The sequence below is a fragment of the Marmota marmota genome, unplaced genomic scaffold (assembly GCF_001458135.2).
Source record: "Marmota marmota marmota unplaced genomic scaffold, marMar, whole genome shotgun sequence".
Lineage (NCBI taxonomy): Eukaryota > Metazoa > Chordata > Mammalia > Rodentia > Sciuridae > Marmota > Marmota marmota.
The window spans coordinates 11,971,898-11,989,335 of NW_026000075.1; the positions used below are offsets into that span (position 1 = coordinate 11,971,898).

The 17,438-nt window shown below is 41.0% G+C and overlaps 1 protein-coding gene and 1 long non-coding RNA gene across 2 annotated transcripts in view; one reads left to right on the forward strand and one right to left on the reverse strand.

Annotated features, from left to right (window-relative positions):
* Nucleotides 1-17,438, forward strand: part of Slc7a14 (solute carrier family 7 member 14) — a 111,482-nt gene that overhangs the window by 56,245 nt on the left and 37,799 nt on the right. Inside the window, exon 3 of the mRNA XM_048814308.1 lies at nucleotides 16,957-17,193. Within this exon, the coding sequence (XP_048670265.1) occupies nucleotides 16,957-17,193 (237 nt within the window). The remainder of the gene's footprint in view (nucleotides 1-16,956; nucleotides 17,194-17,438) is intronic.
* LOC125620062 overlaps nucleotides 1-17,438 on the reverse strand; it is a 74,028-nt gene that overhangs the window by 48,357 nt on the left and 8,233 nt on the right. The window contains exon 3 of the long non-coding RNA XR_007351649.1: nucleotides 12,675-12,837. This is a non-coding gene — a long non-coding RNA (uncharacterized LOC125620062). The remainder of the gene's footprint in view (nucleotides 1-12,674; nucleotides 12,838-17,438) is intronic.

A 17,438-nucleotide genomic window follows, 5' to 3' on the forward strand; every position in this document is an offset into this window, starting at 1 on the left:
CACTGATGTGGCTGTGTCCCTGTAGTATGCTGTTTTTAAGTCTTTTGGGTATAGACCAAGCAGAGGGACAGCTGGGTTAAATGGTGGTTCCATTCCCAGATTTCCAAGGAATCTCCATACTGCTTTCCATATTGGTTGCACCAATTTGCAGTCCCACCAGCTATGTATGAGTGTACCTTTTTCCCCACATCCTCGCCAACACTTATTGTTGTTTGTCTTCATAATAGCTGCCATTCTGACTGGAGTGAGATGATATCTTAGAGTAGTTTTGATTTGCATTTCTATAATTGCTAAAGATGATGAACATTTTTTCATATATTTGTTGATTGATGGATGGCATTGGAGAAGATAATGCTAAGTGAAGTTAGCCAATCCCCAAAAAACAAATGCCGAATGTTTTCTCTGATATAAGGAGGCTGACTCATAGTGGGGTAGGGAGGGTGAGCATAGGAGGAATAGATGAATTCTAGATAGGGGAAAGGAAGGGAGGGAATGGGAGGAGGCAGGGGATTAGCAAGGATGATGGAATGTGATGGACATCATTATCCAAAGTACATGTATGAAGACACAAATTGGTGTCAACATACTTTATATACAACCAGAGATATGAAAAATTGTGCTGTATTCATGTAATAATAATTTTAATGCATTCCACTGTCATTTATTTCTTTAAATAAATAAATTAAATAATCTGAAAAAAAAGAAAAGGAAAGATCACATGGTGAGACAGAAAGTTAGAGACAGGAAAGGGGTCAGTTTTACTCTTCTAGGACAACTTACTTTCAAAGGTACTAGCCAGGATCCTACCAGAACCACCTTAATCCCTTTTGAGGGTAGCACCCTCAGTGACCCAAGCATCTCCCAATCAGCACTACCCCCTACACACACACACACACACACACACAAAGGTCTCACCACCTCTTACAATACCACACTGGGGACCAAGCTACTAAAACATGAAAACTTTGGGGGACAAACCACATCCAAACAATAGATGTAGGTTTGATTATCTCCAAAATTACATATGTGAAAACCAAGGTTTAAATGACAGAGCCTGGGTACAAATCTGTTATGCCAAGAAAAACACTCAACCATGACTATTGATTTCAATCACTTGAGAGCTTTTCCTTTTTTCTGGAATAATGGATTTGGGAGTCAGTTTTATTGAGTTATAATTCCATATAGTAAAATTCACCTTTTTTTCATTTCTATGAATTTGAATGCACACATACCATCATATAACCTTCACTACAATCAAGGTACAGAAGAGTTCCACACACCCCAAATGTTCCATCAAGCTACCTCTATTTATCTCCTCCTCCTACCCCTAGCCCCTGACGACCACTCATCCTTTTTCTGACCCTACAATTTTGCCTTTTAAAGAATGCCATAGAAAGGGAATCATTTGGCATATCACCTTTTGAATCTTGGCTCTTTCACTTAGTAAGACATGCTGTTGGGATTCATTTATGTTGTCATGTGCATTCAAAGTTGGTTCCATCTTGTCACTAAGCCGTATCTCATTGTGTGAGAACACCACAGTTGGTTTATCCATTTGCCTGCTGAAGGGCAATTGGATTGTTTCCAGTCTGTGGTCACTATGGATAAAGTCACTGTAAATATTCATGTACAGGTTTTTGTGTGAACACAGTTGTGATTTCTCGTGAGTGAATATTTAGGAGTGGAACTGCTGGTTTGTATGGTAAGTAGCTGTTTAACTTTGTTAGAGCCAAACTTTTTTTCCAAAGGCTGCATTATTTTTCATTCATGCCAGTTATCAGAGTTCTAATTGCTCCATTCCTTACCAGCCCCCAGAATTTTCAGGTGTTGTTATTTTGGTTGTTGATTTGTTTGCCATTTTAAAAGGTACACAGTGATATCTTAGTGTGGTTTAATTCGCACTTCCTTAATTACAAATGATGTTGAATATTTTGGTATATGTTTATTTGCCATCCAAATGTTCTCTTTGTTGAAGTGTCTATTTAAACCTTTTACCATTTTTAAATTAGGTTATTTGTTTTTCTATTATTAACTTTTAAGAGTTCTATATATATATTCTGGATACTCATTCTTTATTTGATATGTATTTTTGCAAATATTTTCATGTAATTTGTGGCTTTTCTGTTAATTTTCCTTTAATTTCTATTTATTTCTTTTTAAAAATACTGATGCCCAGACTTCACTCCTTGAAATTCTAATTGGATTGGATAGGGGTGGAGCCCAATGATTGGTAATTGTTAAGGTTCCCAAGGGGAGATCTAATGTACAGCCAGAGTTGAGAACTGCATTGTAAGAACTAGGGCCCACCTTCTGCTGCAGCTGTGACCCACATAAAGAGGAAACATGTTAAAGCAGAATCATTTGACCAGCGATTCTCTTGGTCATGTGGCTCCACTCCCTATGTTCTGCAAGCCAGTTTATAATAGGAGGCAAATCTGACTCAGAGAGAAACGTTCTTTACATTTGACAAGACCCAAAGGCACAGTAACTTCCCAAGCTCCTCCTACCAATTCTGCTCCAACACCATGATTGCCCACAGGCCTATCACAAGTGGAGGCAACTTATCAGAGGAAGCAGCTGGCCCTGTAACCTTTCCCCCTGTGGCCTAAAGGGCTTATCTACTCTTTAATAGCTCAGTAGGCCACCGCCAGGCTCCATGCCCATGCCAACCCTAAAAACCCCTTTGTATATTGCAGATTATAAAAACCCAGATAAAGGAAAGCATTTTCTTTCTTCCTGGTTCCCACCTACAGCTTTGTGGAGAGACGGAGGGGTGGAGGCAGGATGCTTTATGGAGTTTCTCTAACTTAGTTGGCTGGGGATGAAACAAAGCAAAGTCATCAAGCCAGCAACATCTGGCCATTCAAAGCCCAAAGAGGCTTCTCCGAACTTGAATGGTGGAAGAATGGCAGGTTTGATTTTTTTCCTCCTGGGTTTATGTCCAGTTTTCTTTTAATATTTCTAAAGCTGAACTTCAGGCATAACATAGGTCTAAGTGACTCCTAAACTCGTGCACTTTCTATAATAAACCTTCATACCCATATCTCAAGTGATTTGGGTAAGGATTTAAATGACAGTATGCACACACAGCATCCCCTGCCTGGTACACAATGCTAGTCATTTTTATCATCTACCCATAAGAAATAGTTGGCAAAAATCTGATGAAATATGGTTCAGTAAAAATTTATTGGGTCCCCACCATATACCAATCCTGGGTAGTACCAAAAATAGAAAAAGAATTGTCCCTAACCCAAATGACACCTTTAGGTGGCTGGCATTACCACATCTATAATAAATGTATAACCCCTAAGATCTCCAGTAGGCTGAATACTGAGATATTCAAATAAAATTGGTTCTGGAGGGCTGGAATTGTGGCTCAGTGGAAGAGTGCTTGCCTAGCACACGTGAGGCACTGGGTTCGATCCCCAGCACCACATAAAAAGAAAAAAAAAGTAAACAAAATAAAGGTATAAAAAATTAAAAAAAAAAATAATTGGTTCTGATTTCCTGTCAATGTGCAGTTGGAAAATCTAGAGTCCCCCTCACTATGTCTAGGGTGTTGTGAAGCTTACATTTTTCTGGGTTTTTCTAGCTCTGAACCTCTTCCTTCACAGAGCTTCTGTTACCACTCAGCACATTACCTCCGTTGCTTCTTTTCCTTAGATTATCATCAAACAGAAACCACCCAATCTCTCCTCTCCCCAAAGCATAACTAATGAATAACAAATTTTACAACACAGTATTTGTAACAGAAGGTGAAAGGAGAAACAGAAAACTCTAGCAAAAGGGCCACCAGAGAACACCTGAGGGATTCTGGGCTCTGGTGTGGACAGCGCACGGCAGAAGGGGCCTGAGTGCGAATCCTCCCTCCATTCTCACCCACCCTCTGGAGAGAGGCGGGTGGCTTCTGTTCTGCTGTACCAAGGGGGAGCAGGATGACAGGTTAAAGGAAAGTCCCACAGGTATTCAGAGTCAGAACTCAAAGCTAATATGTTGGACTCCATAGCTCGTTCTCTTCCACTTCCCCTGAAGTGGGCCTGTCTCTTGAGATGTTTGAAGCAAGTCAATCTTTTTCATTCAATATGGATTGACAAGTTGTGATCAATTCTCATTGATTGGATCTAAAAGGCAATGAAGGGCTATCACACTGAATTGTATTTTTCTTAGCACTCTTAGGTTAGAGTTTAGCATTTGGGTTTCTAAATTGTGCTTCCTGCCACCTTCATTTGCATCTTGTCATGGACATTAGGTGAGCCCGGATCATAATGGAATCCCTGGGGAGGTAGTAGGGAAACAGAGCTCTGGAGAGCCTCTCAGCCTTCTCCCAGGGGCACAAACACAGTGTCCTATTCTGCTGTTCATCTCCGGTTGGATTTTCCATGACATAAAAATCTTTTCCATGAAAGATTTCTAAAGATTCAGAGTCTCTATATATAGCCTGATGAATTCCCTGGTTTTATTTTTCAGAACGACGAACCAATTTTTCCTTTCTCAGATTGAAGCCAGACTTGAGAGGTGAACCAGGAGGGTTGGTGCTTTGCAACCCCTTCTTAGTGACCTAAGATCGCTCATTCGTGCCATAAACTTGCACTTGCTTGTTCCCTGAAACACCTCTGAGGACTGCTCTTTACCACACTTGGGGATGGTGGAAACAAAAATATTGAGAGGGTGGAGAGGAAATGCAAAGATGAATGTGTACATGTCTGTCCTCCAACCTAGGGGTGACTAGCTCTCCAAACTAGGATTCAATACACAATCAAATGCTGAAATCTTAATAAGGGTAGCAGCTACCCCCAAGTTTATAAAACTCCATGATATAACTTAGCAAGCATTTGATTAATGTTAGCCTTTACTATTATTTTTATTATTATTAGGCAAATACTATGCACCAGATTATCGGGCCCACTTTACCTCATTTAGTCCTTTCAGCTTCCCTGCCAGCTGGATATTAGTGTCTCTGTGTGATGGCTCATCATGATAGCCAAAATCTTGAGGACTTTTGACATCCCGAGCCCTAGTTGGACACCAATTACATAATCCTTCTACAATACCCTACAAAATCAATGCCATTTTGCATCTTGCAGATGAAAAAACCAAGGTCAGTCAGGTTAGGTGACTTATCCAGAACCACAAAATGGTCAAAAACAAAGGCTGAGTATAAATTCAATCTGCCCCTGACCCAGAGACTCTTACTCCCAAGCTACTTCATAAAGACACACAGCCCCAAATGGAAAACCTACCAAAGAGAATCTAATGCGTAGAGGAAACCCTCACACTTATTGGGATTTCAAAAGATCCTGTATCTCATCCTGTTCTATTGATTAGGAGAGCACTTTCCTGGATCAAAACTTCTCGAAATTAGGTCATGAGAATGACTCCTAAGCTCAGCATCTTTCTGTCACCTGTCAGCAGTGAGGAGAAAGGTGTTATAAAGTTCATGTAGCTCTTCTATATAGGGCTTGATTGACAGCCCTTGTAGGAAGGATGTCAGTTACTAGTTCAGAGACAGTGATCACATTTTAAAAGAAATTTGCAAGGTTCTCAAATCACTGATGGTGAAATTGAGCCTCCTCTGGCAATCCCAGGAAACCCTGGACTCCTTCTACACCTTCTGCAGGACCTAGTAGAGTGGACAGTGTATATCAAGAGCACCTAGTATGGCTGTAGAAGGGACTGACCACCTGCTCTGGGCTCAACATGGCAGCACATGCTGCTGAACATAGGAAAGAACTCTGAGACAAAGCAACAAGAAGTGAGAAGAAACAAGACAAGCACCCATGAAACAATTGTAAGGGCTGCAAGATACAATCAGGCTCAGGTCAGAAGTAGGGATACCTGAGATCTTGTTCCAGGTCTGCCCCTAGGCAGCTCGAGGCCCTTGGGCAAGATATCCACATCTCCTGATGTCTGGTACCTCCCCTGCAAAATGAAGAGATTGAGTGTGGTTGTCCATAACAAGAGTTAGGATAAACTCAGGAAGGAAAAGATGTGTTTTAAAAAGGCCCATTGTGTCAACTCCCCACACATACAGGCCCTCCAATCCTACCCAGCATCTGGGCGCCAGATGTACTTACTCCCTGTAGCTGAGCTGATCCATCCAATTTTTTCTCTGCCATTTATCCTGAGTGACTTGACAAGTATACTCAACCCACAACTTCCCAGACAGGTTGAAAGTTACAGGTGTGCCAAGGTATTGATCCTTCAGCCCTCAGGGCAGCTGCCATGTGACAGGGGCCCCAGGCTAGTCACCTCTGCCTGTGAACAGTCTGACCCTTTCACACATTACTTCTTTGCCATATGCATACAAATATCGTTTTCTAAGCTTGTGGTATAAGATGGTAAAGATTGGGATAACCTGATAACCTGTCTAGACCTTGGATTCATCATCTGTAGAGGAACATAATAAGATAGTAAGTGAATTACTATGTAGCTGAACATGAGCTTCTGCACCATAGCGTTTTCATGGAGATTGTGTTTGTAAAGTATTTAATATGGCTTATGTACATAGTACATTCTCAGTAATGTTGACTCTCATCATCATCACCATCAATACTATGGGCCAGTTGCCAACCTAACAAGGCTAGAGTCTTTCTTATTGCAAACAAGCAGTCCCTGTTTCCCATCCTGAAGTCCTGAAGTGCACTCCTAGCTAAAGAACACAGGAGGCCTGCCTCCTACACACCTTTCTCCAGGTGGACCTTGCAGAAAAGCATGCTTTGGGTCCTGAAGGTTTTTAACCAAGAGAAATTTTCTTCTCCACAGGGATAGCCTTCTATAAATAGGCTGTGCCTCAGAAAACACAGGAATGAATTCATACAATAATTACTAATCTGATAAGTGCCATAAAGGAAAATAAGCAGGACACCATGGCAAAGTTCTCTCTCTCCCTTTCTCTCTTTCTCCCTCCCTCCTTCTCAGAAGAAGTGATCTTTAAGTAGCTTCATCTCTATGCACTGAAACAGGTGTCAGGTATGCAGACATAAGTAAGGTGCCTGCCAGCAAGCATGGGATAAACACCCTTTCAAAACATTTCTGAGAATATTTTAATTCTGAGAATATTCATGTGGCAGAATACTGTCAGTCCAGCTAAGAACATTTGATGTTTTCCTTGGAGGAAATGCCTCTTCCAAGAAGCCACCAACATATCCAAGGGAATCATTCTTCTTCATTCCCTACTGTACCATCATACAAAATTCAGCCAAAACCCACCACTGCCATTTCATTCATCAGGGATTGTCTAGGTGGAAGTCATCCATCAGGACCATGTAGGTGAGACTCTTGGGAAGAATAGCAACCTGATCTATTGTCACCTGTGCACAGAAGAGACTGCAGCCACCATTCACCATTCACACACCAACCCTCTGATCTCGCAGACCAGCAGGTGGCAACACTCATGCCTGGAAATACAAATTTAATACTTGTGCCCTTTGGAAGACCAGTCTCTCCTATAGTTCTGAGGGTCAAGGAGTATAAAGAGCAGGGGAGGAAGAGGGAGGTGATGGTTGGTGTTCACATCACAGGAGCAGGGAGAACTGGAAGTAAGAGCTGTAACCAAATCCCCATGCCCAAAAGAGTCTCTCCAGCAAGTTTCCTAAATCCTTAATCTCAGCCCCATACATGCTGGCCCTGTTCGAAAAAAGTCAAGGTGGCATCCCTCTCATGAGGGTCTCTCATGCCTTTGGGAAGGTTTCCCATAGAGAGGGATTCATGTCCTCAAAAGATGTGCTATGCCCGCCCTCCCAGGGCACCTGATTAGAATGCACCTCTCTCTGTGGAACCTCAGGGGTGCATGCTCCTTGAGTGAGCTGAGGAGGACGTGTGAGTGCTCAGAAGTGTCCCAGAGGCACTCACCTTTAACCTGCCCATCATGTTCTCAAGGAAATAGATGGTGGCCTCATCCCCACGCAGGAGCTTCTGTTGTCTCTGTCCATGTCACTTTCATCTGCAGTAGAAATGGGCACTGCCTGCTCCTTGAGAGTGAGCAACTGGAAAATATTTGGGTGAGAGAGAACTGCTGGTGGTCACCTCAGTTCCCACTCCTTTTCCTGTGTGCACAGTCTTTTCAGCTCAGTTTTATCAAAGTCACTTGGACAAGGGGCAGCAGGTTTCATAGAGGTTAGCAAGAAAATGGGAACTTTCTCTTCACCCTCACAATTTCTAGTTGAAGTCACGGAATGGAACAAGAAGTTTCTAGATTAAAGATTTTAAATATAAGAAGAAATTTTTCCAGACTCTATTTTAGAAATGCATTGAGCTCATGTAGGACCTGGTCTATACTCCAGATGATTTCCAACAAATCTGTCACTGCTGAGGATCTAAAATCATCAGTCAATAATACAGGGTTCCAACCTGTTTTATCCCATATCCAAAGCCCGTTCTCCTATGTGAATACTCCAAAAGCTACTGCTAACTAAGACTCCTCTAATTTCTTTTCCTCATCTGTAAATAATAGCCACATCTCCCACTAAAGGAATGCCTGCCTTATGCTAGGAGCTTTACGTGTATCCTTTGAAGACCCAAACCATTGCCATTCCCAGGTGGGGACCAATCTAGGGCTTAAGATTGGCTCCAGGAACAGCTCACCCTGTGAATGTAGTCCCATGAGCATTACATCAATGAAGATGATTAATAATAGCATGACCAAAAAAAAATAGAATTCTTGAATTGATCATATTATGGAAACTGCACCACTAATAATCTGAAATTGTTTCATAGAAGAAGATCTAGAGAAGAGAGTAAACAGATAGGCTAGTCACACATTTAATCAGCTAGTGATTAAACTTCCTGAAGCAGATTTTGGAGTCATTTCTCTGGCCACAAGGACAGCTTCTTTCCTCCTTGTTTATATGTTGATCTATGGGTGCTGTGGTTTGGGGACTTGAGAGCTCTCTGTTCCCTACCCAGCTTTAATTGGAGCCCTGTCAGGTTCAATAACTAATGGTGTCACGCCCTCCCTGATTGACGATGCTGCCCAGCCCCTGAACACGGGCTGCTACTGTCCACCTGGGCCCTGCTTTGGCAGAGTAATCATAAGTCTCTTCTTTGACACAAAGATACGTAGGCATTCCCAGACAAATTGCTTTTCTTCCAGACACATTTGTAAAAATTGCCTGGGTTTCCCTGACAGGCGATGGGGTAACCAAGGTTGTTCAGGTAGAGAGACAGCCTGACAGATCACTCCCTTGAAAAAGAAAACTGTGATTTTCTTGAGCATCAGAAAGAGGACATGAGGACTGGTTAGTTGGATCCCATGGGACTTGAGGCTACATAGGTGATTCTCAGAATTCAGCAACCTGCCTCTCAAGGCAAACAGCAATGATGGAGACACCTTGTTACCTGCCATCTGGAACTCGGTTTCACAGAGAAAACAAACATTTCCCAGAGAATTCACGCTCTATTTTTCTCTTTGATCCTATAATTTCTCTTCATGCCCCATCTCCAGTCTACATTGAAGCAGGACTGGCCACCATAGGGATATATACATGTCTTAGCTCTGCTGTGAATTTATAAAAGAAACAGAGATGTCTTATGAAAACTAAGAAAATGGGTAACAACTGTCTCTGCAAAATGCTATACTTTGTGAGGATGTTCTGAAAGTGCACTGGTGTAGACCTGCAGTGGGTTCCATCCTGGGCCTGGGAGAGAGCAGATAACTGGCACTAAAGAGAATTGACTAAATCAGCCCACCCCAACCTGCTGCCCTCTCCCCCATATGCAGCATAATAGATAAAATATGCTTAAAACTATCAATCAGGCCTCATACCTATGACCTCTGACCCATCACATTTTTGCCCATCCCAGAGGCCTGGATGAAAACTGCAAGATTGTTCCCTTGGACTCCCTGCTCCATTCCCTCCCATCTCTCTCCCCCTCTGGATAGTCCTCTGGCTGGTAGATTTTCAGATCACTTTTCTCCATTAGATTGTTAGACCCACAAAAAAAGGGACTACATTCTTCCTGCTCACCATTAAATCCCAAAAATCTAACACAGATGCACTTAGATAATATTTTATAAATGTCAGAATGAATGAATGAATTGGAAAGCTACCACACTGGCTATCAGGAGGCCTCAGTTCCAAGCCCTGGCTCTGTCATTAAATGAACAGACAACTTTAGGTCTGAGGCTCAGTGGCATCATCTATCAAATAAAGAAACAACCCCAATGAGTAGTTGACACGTCTCCCCTCTCCTGTGCTCAGAACTACTCTGTGGGTCCACAAAGGGGTGTCAAGGGCTTTGGGGAGGTGTGGGATAAAGGGGATCCTAAGCGGACCTCCTTCAGTTTCCCCACCCCCTCAGATAGAGCTGTCCTGTTTTTGCTTATGTATGTACCAAGCTCTCAAATGAAACTGTGAGTGAAAAAAAGGATTCTACAACCAAGAAAGTTTTTAAAACTATAGAAAATGGTGCAATGTATAGTCCTTTGCTGCTTAATCCTATTAATGTATTAAAGCCCAGCCCTTCAATCACTTGACCCACCTCTGCAGACTCCTCCTCAATCCCCAAAGGAGCCTCACGTGGCATTCCAGCAATGCCCCTTCTTCTGCCTAAAACTACCCTAGCCCCCATTTTTTGTGATTGGCAAATCCCAGTTCACACTTCAATATGCAACTCAAAAGCCTCCCTACCTTCCTATTTCCCCAGCAGTAAAGGAAAGTGCTCCCTAAGAGCTACACTCACCCCACTGGGCCCCCAGGCACCTCAAAAGTACTCTATAGTATCAAATGTGTGCAGCTAATATTGTGGGCTCAGCTGTTTATTAAGCTTCTTCCTGATTGGAAAATAAATGCTTCAAGGTCAACTTACAGGTTATATCTCTGACATTCACTACAGTGCCTGATTTAGTAGGCACTTAATGCATGTCACATAAAGCAAGCAAATTAGGAAGTCAGAATTTAGAAAATTGCCAAGTTAGCTGGCAAGTAGGTTAGGGAATTAGAGTAAGCTAAGCTACATGCTAATGGGAATCCCTCTCTGTGTAGAGTGATTGGCATTCAAGAGTGAAGAACCACGAGACTTCAACATTCCAGGTGAAAGTACACCTATTTGGAAGTACTTATTTATCTCATAGCTTTCTTTGGTGGGATGTGGAGGCAAATAAAATGCTTAAGGGGAGAAGTTCTTCTCCACCCTCTGCCTACTTCCAGCTGAGTCATTTTCCATCACCCACCTCTGAGGATGGAGAATCTTTGCCCATGTAAAGAGCCAGGGCAGGCTGTGAGTGACATGACGAGATCTGGGGCAGGTTTGGGGTAGGGGTACCGTGGGACTACATGGACTAAATATGTTTACTATTGGGCAACATTGTATGAGATCCAGTTTGGAAGTTCAACATCATACACAGGCTCTTTGGGAACATTGAACTCTCAAGATGACTCTTCCTACATATGGAAGAACCTTAGACTCTGACTTGGAAAGAACTTTACACTGAAGAGATTATATTTTTCTGAACCCCATATCACACATCACCAAGGATATACAAGAGGGAATTAGTGGGGGCTTTTTCAAATAAAGAGCCTCCTGGTATCTTATCCCAATCCCCTTTTTTAAAATTTGTTCTAATTAGTTCTATATGACAGTAGAATGCATTTTGACACATCATACATAAATGAAATATAACTTCTCATTTGTCTGATTGTACACGATGTAGAGTTACATGGGTCATGTAATCATATATGCACATAGGGTAAGAATGTCTGATTCATTCTACTACCATTCCTACCCTCATGCCCCCTCCCCTCCCTTCATTCCTCTGGTCTAGTCCAAATGACCTCTATTCTTCCCCCATCCTTATTGTGAATTAGCATCCGCATATCAGAGAAAACATTTGGTCTTTACCAACCCTCTTTTAAATGTGTAAGTTCTAAGTTTAACTGCTTTTAGGCTAGCTACTTGTCAATTAACCCTCAAATAGTTCTGGATATAGAAATAAAACTGAACAGCAGGGATATGACAAAATGTAAATCAGGATATGTTTACAGTATTCTTAAAGGAAGGCTGATGGGATAAGGTGTTGAAGTTGTGACTGTGGGAAATCACTCTTATCCCTACCGGGCCTGCCTTGGAGTTCCCAGCTCTGAAAAACTCTAATGAGAAAATTTTCAGCATGTGTTTTACAGCATGCAGTCACTTTCTGACAGCCACCTGCACCCCAATATTGTATTCAATATTGATTTTCTCCAGCTACAAGGTGATCCTCTTGTGGAATCAATATGCCTCTTCTTCTCCACTCATTTGATGGATAATCAAGAAAAGCAAAATCACTTGGATAAAAACATAAGGCACATATGATTAGGAAGATAACTCTAGGACAAAATATTTTTACTGTATTCTCAAACGAAGTAAAGATTCTTTATACATTTATTTCTCAGTTAGAATAGTGATTCTCTGTCCTAGTACAGCTAAAACAGCTCTTAATAAACACTGTGTAATGCTTCCCTTAGTATTCTGGAATGAAAACTAGAGATAATGCTATGTTCCTATACATTTAATTCTTCAAAAAAAAAAATCATGCCCTGAGCATGAAAGATAAGCAAATTTCTAATAAAAACAATATTTATTTCATTGTGTGAACGCTGGGTCCCAAGTACATTAGGAGACATAATGAAGCTGTCAGAGGCTTGCAGTCATTTGTAGAGCCACTATGAATACAATTGTCACAAACGCACACTCACCTGGGTGTATATGTGATGCTCAGAGACTGTGAGTGATGTTGTGTTGACAATGTCGTTTTCCAAAATGATGACCAAGTCTTGATAAATTCCAAAGAAAATAAGTTCCAGCTGTCCCTCAATTGATCCCGCTGTTACAGTCCTAGAAAATGCATATAAAGCCATGCTAAAAAAAAAAAAGTTTATATGTAAATAGAGATACTTTCAGGTTCAGAAACTGTGAACAGATTTTTACTTAAATGAATGTCCATTGGAACCTTCAGAAGTCATGTAAAACATAAGACAGTGCTTTATGCTCTGGGACATTATTCACAGAATGTCTAGCAGCCCAGGCCCCTGACCATTTAATGCCACAAGTGACCACAATCATTGTGAGAATCATAGATGCACCCAAAGATTTCCTAGCAGAATGTTCTGCCTTTGTGATAACCACAGCTTGGCAGTATTTTCTATAGGCTTCCCCCATTGGCCCAGATGATAAAAGTTGACTCTAGTTGTGAAATCCAAGGAGGATGCACTATAGAAGAGACTCTAAAGCTTATCGAGTAAGTCTCTTCATTTCACCCACGAGAGGGGTAAGAAACCTAGTCTTGGACATTCAGTTACTAGGTAATCTAAGAAGAAAATCAGGTTTCCCTTTCCATAGTTTTTATTTTTTATTGAAATTAGAAGGATATTTTTAAATGTATCTCTCTCATGCATCAGCTATTTTTGAATGGTTGATTGACTGACAAAATTTCCAGTTTTATCAAGGATATTTGGGCTTGTAAACTTTCACTTCTCCATTAAGCTTCAATGACCAGTTAGATAATCTCTGGTGCCTACCCACTGGAAGCCTGGATTCCTGCATACAAACAAATCAGAAGGAATTGAAAACACTAGAAGATCACTTAAGATGTGTCTAAAGAAGAATTTCTTGAAACAGAAATTGTGTTCTATGGTTACTGGCTGATTGACCTTCTCCCTGTTCTCCCCACTCTATAGTCACCAGGTTCCCCCAGGACCTTGTGAAATGAATGACTGAGATTCCAAAGACTGCTTAAACCATGCATAGTCAGGTCCTCTTCCTCTGACTCAGGACAGCAAAGGACTGGTCCCTTCCCAAGACCTATGGAAGACTTGGCTTTCAACTAAATTACCCTCAACAAGTGGGGTCTAATGGTGAATTGGGTGTTTTTACATTTAACTAGCAGATCAAATATTATGGAGGGAATATTTGATTGCACAAACTCCACAATACTCACAGGCTCTCCAAATTAAATCTACAGTCAAATCAATGCTGTTTCAAAGCATCACTTGGAAAAAAAATTCTATTTATGAGCCTTGAACGTTTTTAGGAAGTTCAAATGGGTAGAGAGAATAAGCTCATAGTATACAGGGATTATTGGATAAAGCTACATCAAAAAAAGAAATTAGTTGCCTCCTAATCACTTCCTCACCCAGAACTAGTAGATCAACACAATCTGTATGTGCAAACTCAATACCCAAGAACTCAGAAGCTAACACAAAGTCTCTAGGCTTTCAAGAAAATATCATTAGGTCCTCATACTTAATGCATACTCTCTACTCTCCTCATGACAGAGTTCTTCAGGCCTTCCTTCAAAGACCATTTCCTCTTAATTCTAGACTCACTCTAACAATTTAAACATCCTGTGTCAGAAGCAGCAATTTAGAAAAGAGGTGGTCTGACTGCTCCAGGTAAGCACCACAACAGTAACAAGAAGTAAAAACTGACAGTCTGACATCAAGGAAGGAAACAGAAAAGTTATTTTTCAAAGTTGGGGGAGGACATAGGAACTAAAACTAAATAGCAACCTGGGCCATTTAATGTGGGGACAAAGGGCTTGACTATCCCCAAGAGCATCTGCATAATACAGGACAATTTAGTAATTGATAGATAAGAGTTAACTTAAAAACAGAAGAAAAGTTATGCTCAGCATATTTTGCAGCAAGATTCAATACAACATATAGAACTCTAGAGTGTCAGAGTTCGGAGACCCTTATGACAGCATCTTGTATAATACTTTTCTTTTACAAAGAAGGAAACTGAATCTGAAGGGGTGTCAAGGAGACAGGAGCCCAGCCTAACAGGTACAGCGTTTCTTCCATAGGGACATCTTCACAACTGAAGCAACCGAGGGGAAGGAAGAGAGATTACATCACATTGAATCGTGTATTGTGTCACTGCTTTTGACATCTCTGTTTTCACTTCCTTGCATTGATTTCACCCCCTTCAAAAGGAGAAGAAACTTGCTCTCTTTATTCACAAAAGAGTGAACTATGGTTCCCTGGTTTGTGATGAGAGAACCTCAGGGTTGACCCTTAATAAAATGGGGACTGAAGGTAAAGTTTGAGTTCCACGTACATCAGCCTACATCTGTCCAACTCCTGGTGTTTCTCCAAGCTGTCCCACTCTGTGCTCCCACTGGCCCCACACCAGAATTCGCAGCCAGCCAAAAGAAGTTGCCAGCTTCCAGAAGTTTGGTGCATGCTCAGTTTTTTTTTTTTTTTTCTAATTTGGTCTCTAATCACATTGAAGAATAAAGAAATGTTCTGATATTTTTCAAATGTAAGTGAACAAGAGCATTACTGAGGTGCTTGTTAAATTGCAAATTCCCCTGGAAATTAGGGTTCAGTGGATGATCTGATGAAAAGAGGCCCTGAACCTGCTTTGGAAAATGTACAGCTTCTGCTTCCCTCCAGACTCATCTCCTGATAACCCCATGTACATGGCTCCTCCACCCAAATGCTTCACACTGTCTCTCTCTGCCATGTCTTTATCTCTTTTTTATCCAATGAATTCCTCCCTAGACCTCAAACAACTGAGTACACATCTCACATCTCGGCTCTCGTTGTTCTCCTGCGTTTCCACACTGTTGGGTGTGTACAGCCAACCATGTGCACTGATTTTATGGCATATCTTCCCCTGAAGGTAGGGGTACACAGCATGTGCATTTCTTATTCCTAGCGCTTAACACTCTGCAGAGCACTCCAAAAGTGTTTGTCAAATTATAATCTGCATGTGCTAACTTCCTTATTAATAACTATATTTTTATTTACCCCCTTGATACAGTAAAGCATTTTCACAGGCTGCTTAAAGCATCACTCTCAAATGAGGAGTATCTTCTATAACATGTCAACACTGAATGAGAAGAATGTTATTGCAGGGGGCTGGGGTTGTAACTCAGTGGTAAAAAGCACTTGACTAATATGTGTGAGGCCCTGGGCTCTATTCTCAGCTCTGCATATAAATAAATAAAATAAAGGTCCATTGACAACTAAAAAAAAAATTTAAGAAAAAAGAATGTTATTGCACACTGGTGCCATTGGAGAGATCACACTGAATTAGGTCCAAGTAACTCAGGATTTTTGTCACCTAAGGAATACAACAGAGACAACACACAAAGGGGAAATTTTCTAAATAAAGATCAGTTTTTAATAGTTCTGTAGAATTAGTTCTGTGTGCCTTCCCAGACATTCCACTTAAAAGTGTTTTGGAAATGAGATTGGAATTGGCTAACATTAGTGTAGAATTAATTCATGTCCAGTCATGTGTCCCATAATGAGGTTTTGGTGAATGAGAGAGCACATATATGACTGGGGTGTCATAGATTATAATGGAGCCGAATATTTCCTATCGATCAATTACATCATAGTTGTCATAATGGTTCAATATCTGTAGTGCAACACATTTACTCACATGTTGGTGGGGATACTGGTATACACAAACCTATTGCCTTGCCAAGCTTATAAGTATATAGCACATATGATTATGAACTGAACATGATACTTTGTAATGAAAATAAATGACTATGTCACTAGCTTGTGTTTTTAATATATCATATCGTTTATCTGTGTTTTAGACTGTACTCCTTCTACTTATAAAAAATGGTTACTGTAAAACAGTAGGCTGTGTTACATGAGCAATAGCCTCATACTGTATTTACTGCACCTCTCGATCATATCATTTTCTCTTGTAAACCAGCTATTTCATATATAGATATAGACATATATATACTTATAAATGTCATATAACCTCAGTAGGTAGTAGCTTATACCATCTAGGTTCATGAAAATAAGCTCTCTAATGTTCATACAACAAAATCACCTAACACATTTCTCAGAAAGTGTCCCACTACTAGGTGACACATGACTGGTACATAAAACTTTGTGTATTTGTTCTAAAATCCCAGAGATCCCCAATATCTTCCACCCAAGATTGTTAGCCACCAAAAAGTGAGTTCACTCCTGAAGTCCACCATCTGTGTGTGTTTGTCCTTTGCAGGTGTGTGCTATGCAGAGTTTGGAGTCCGAGTGCCCAAAACCACAGGATCTGCCTACACCTACAGCTATGTCACTGTTGGTGAATTTGTGGCATTTTTCATTGGCTGGAACCTGATCCTGGAGTACCTGATTGGCACTGCAGCTGGCGCCAGTGCTCTGAGCAGCATGTTTGACTCACTGGCAAACCACACCATCAGTCGCTGGATGGTGAACAGCGTGGGAACCCTCAATGGACTGGGTGAGAATGCTGTAGCCTCTTTCCCCAACATGCAAATTTACTGAGCCAAACAAATGGATTCCTCTTTCAGACTGTAATTTGGCAAAATGTATCAAGAACCTCACCTGCTTCTTTTTGGTTTTGCAAATTCTTCATACTAAGAAAATTTTTCTAACTTCCCTGAACACTTTATATAAAAAGTTGTTCTTTACAGCCTTATTTTTAAAAAGGTTGAGTATCTCTTGTCTGAAATGCTTGAGATCAGA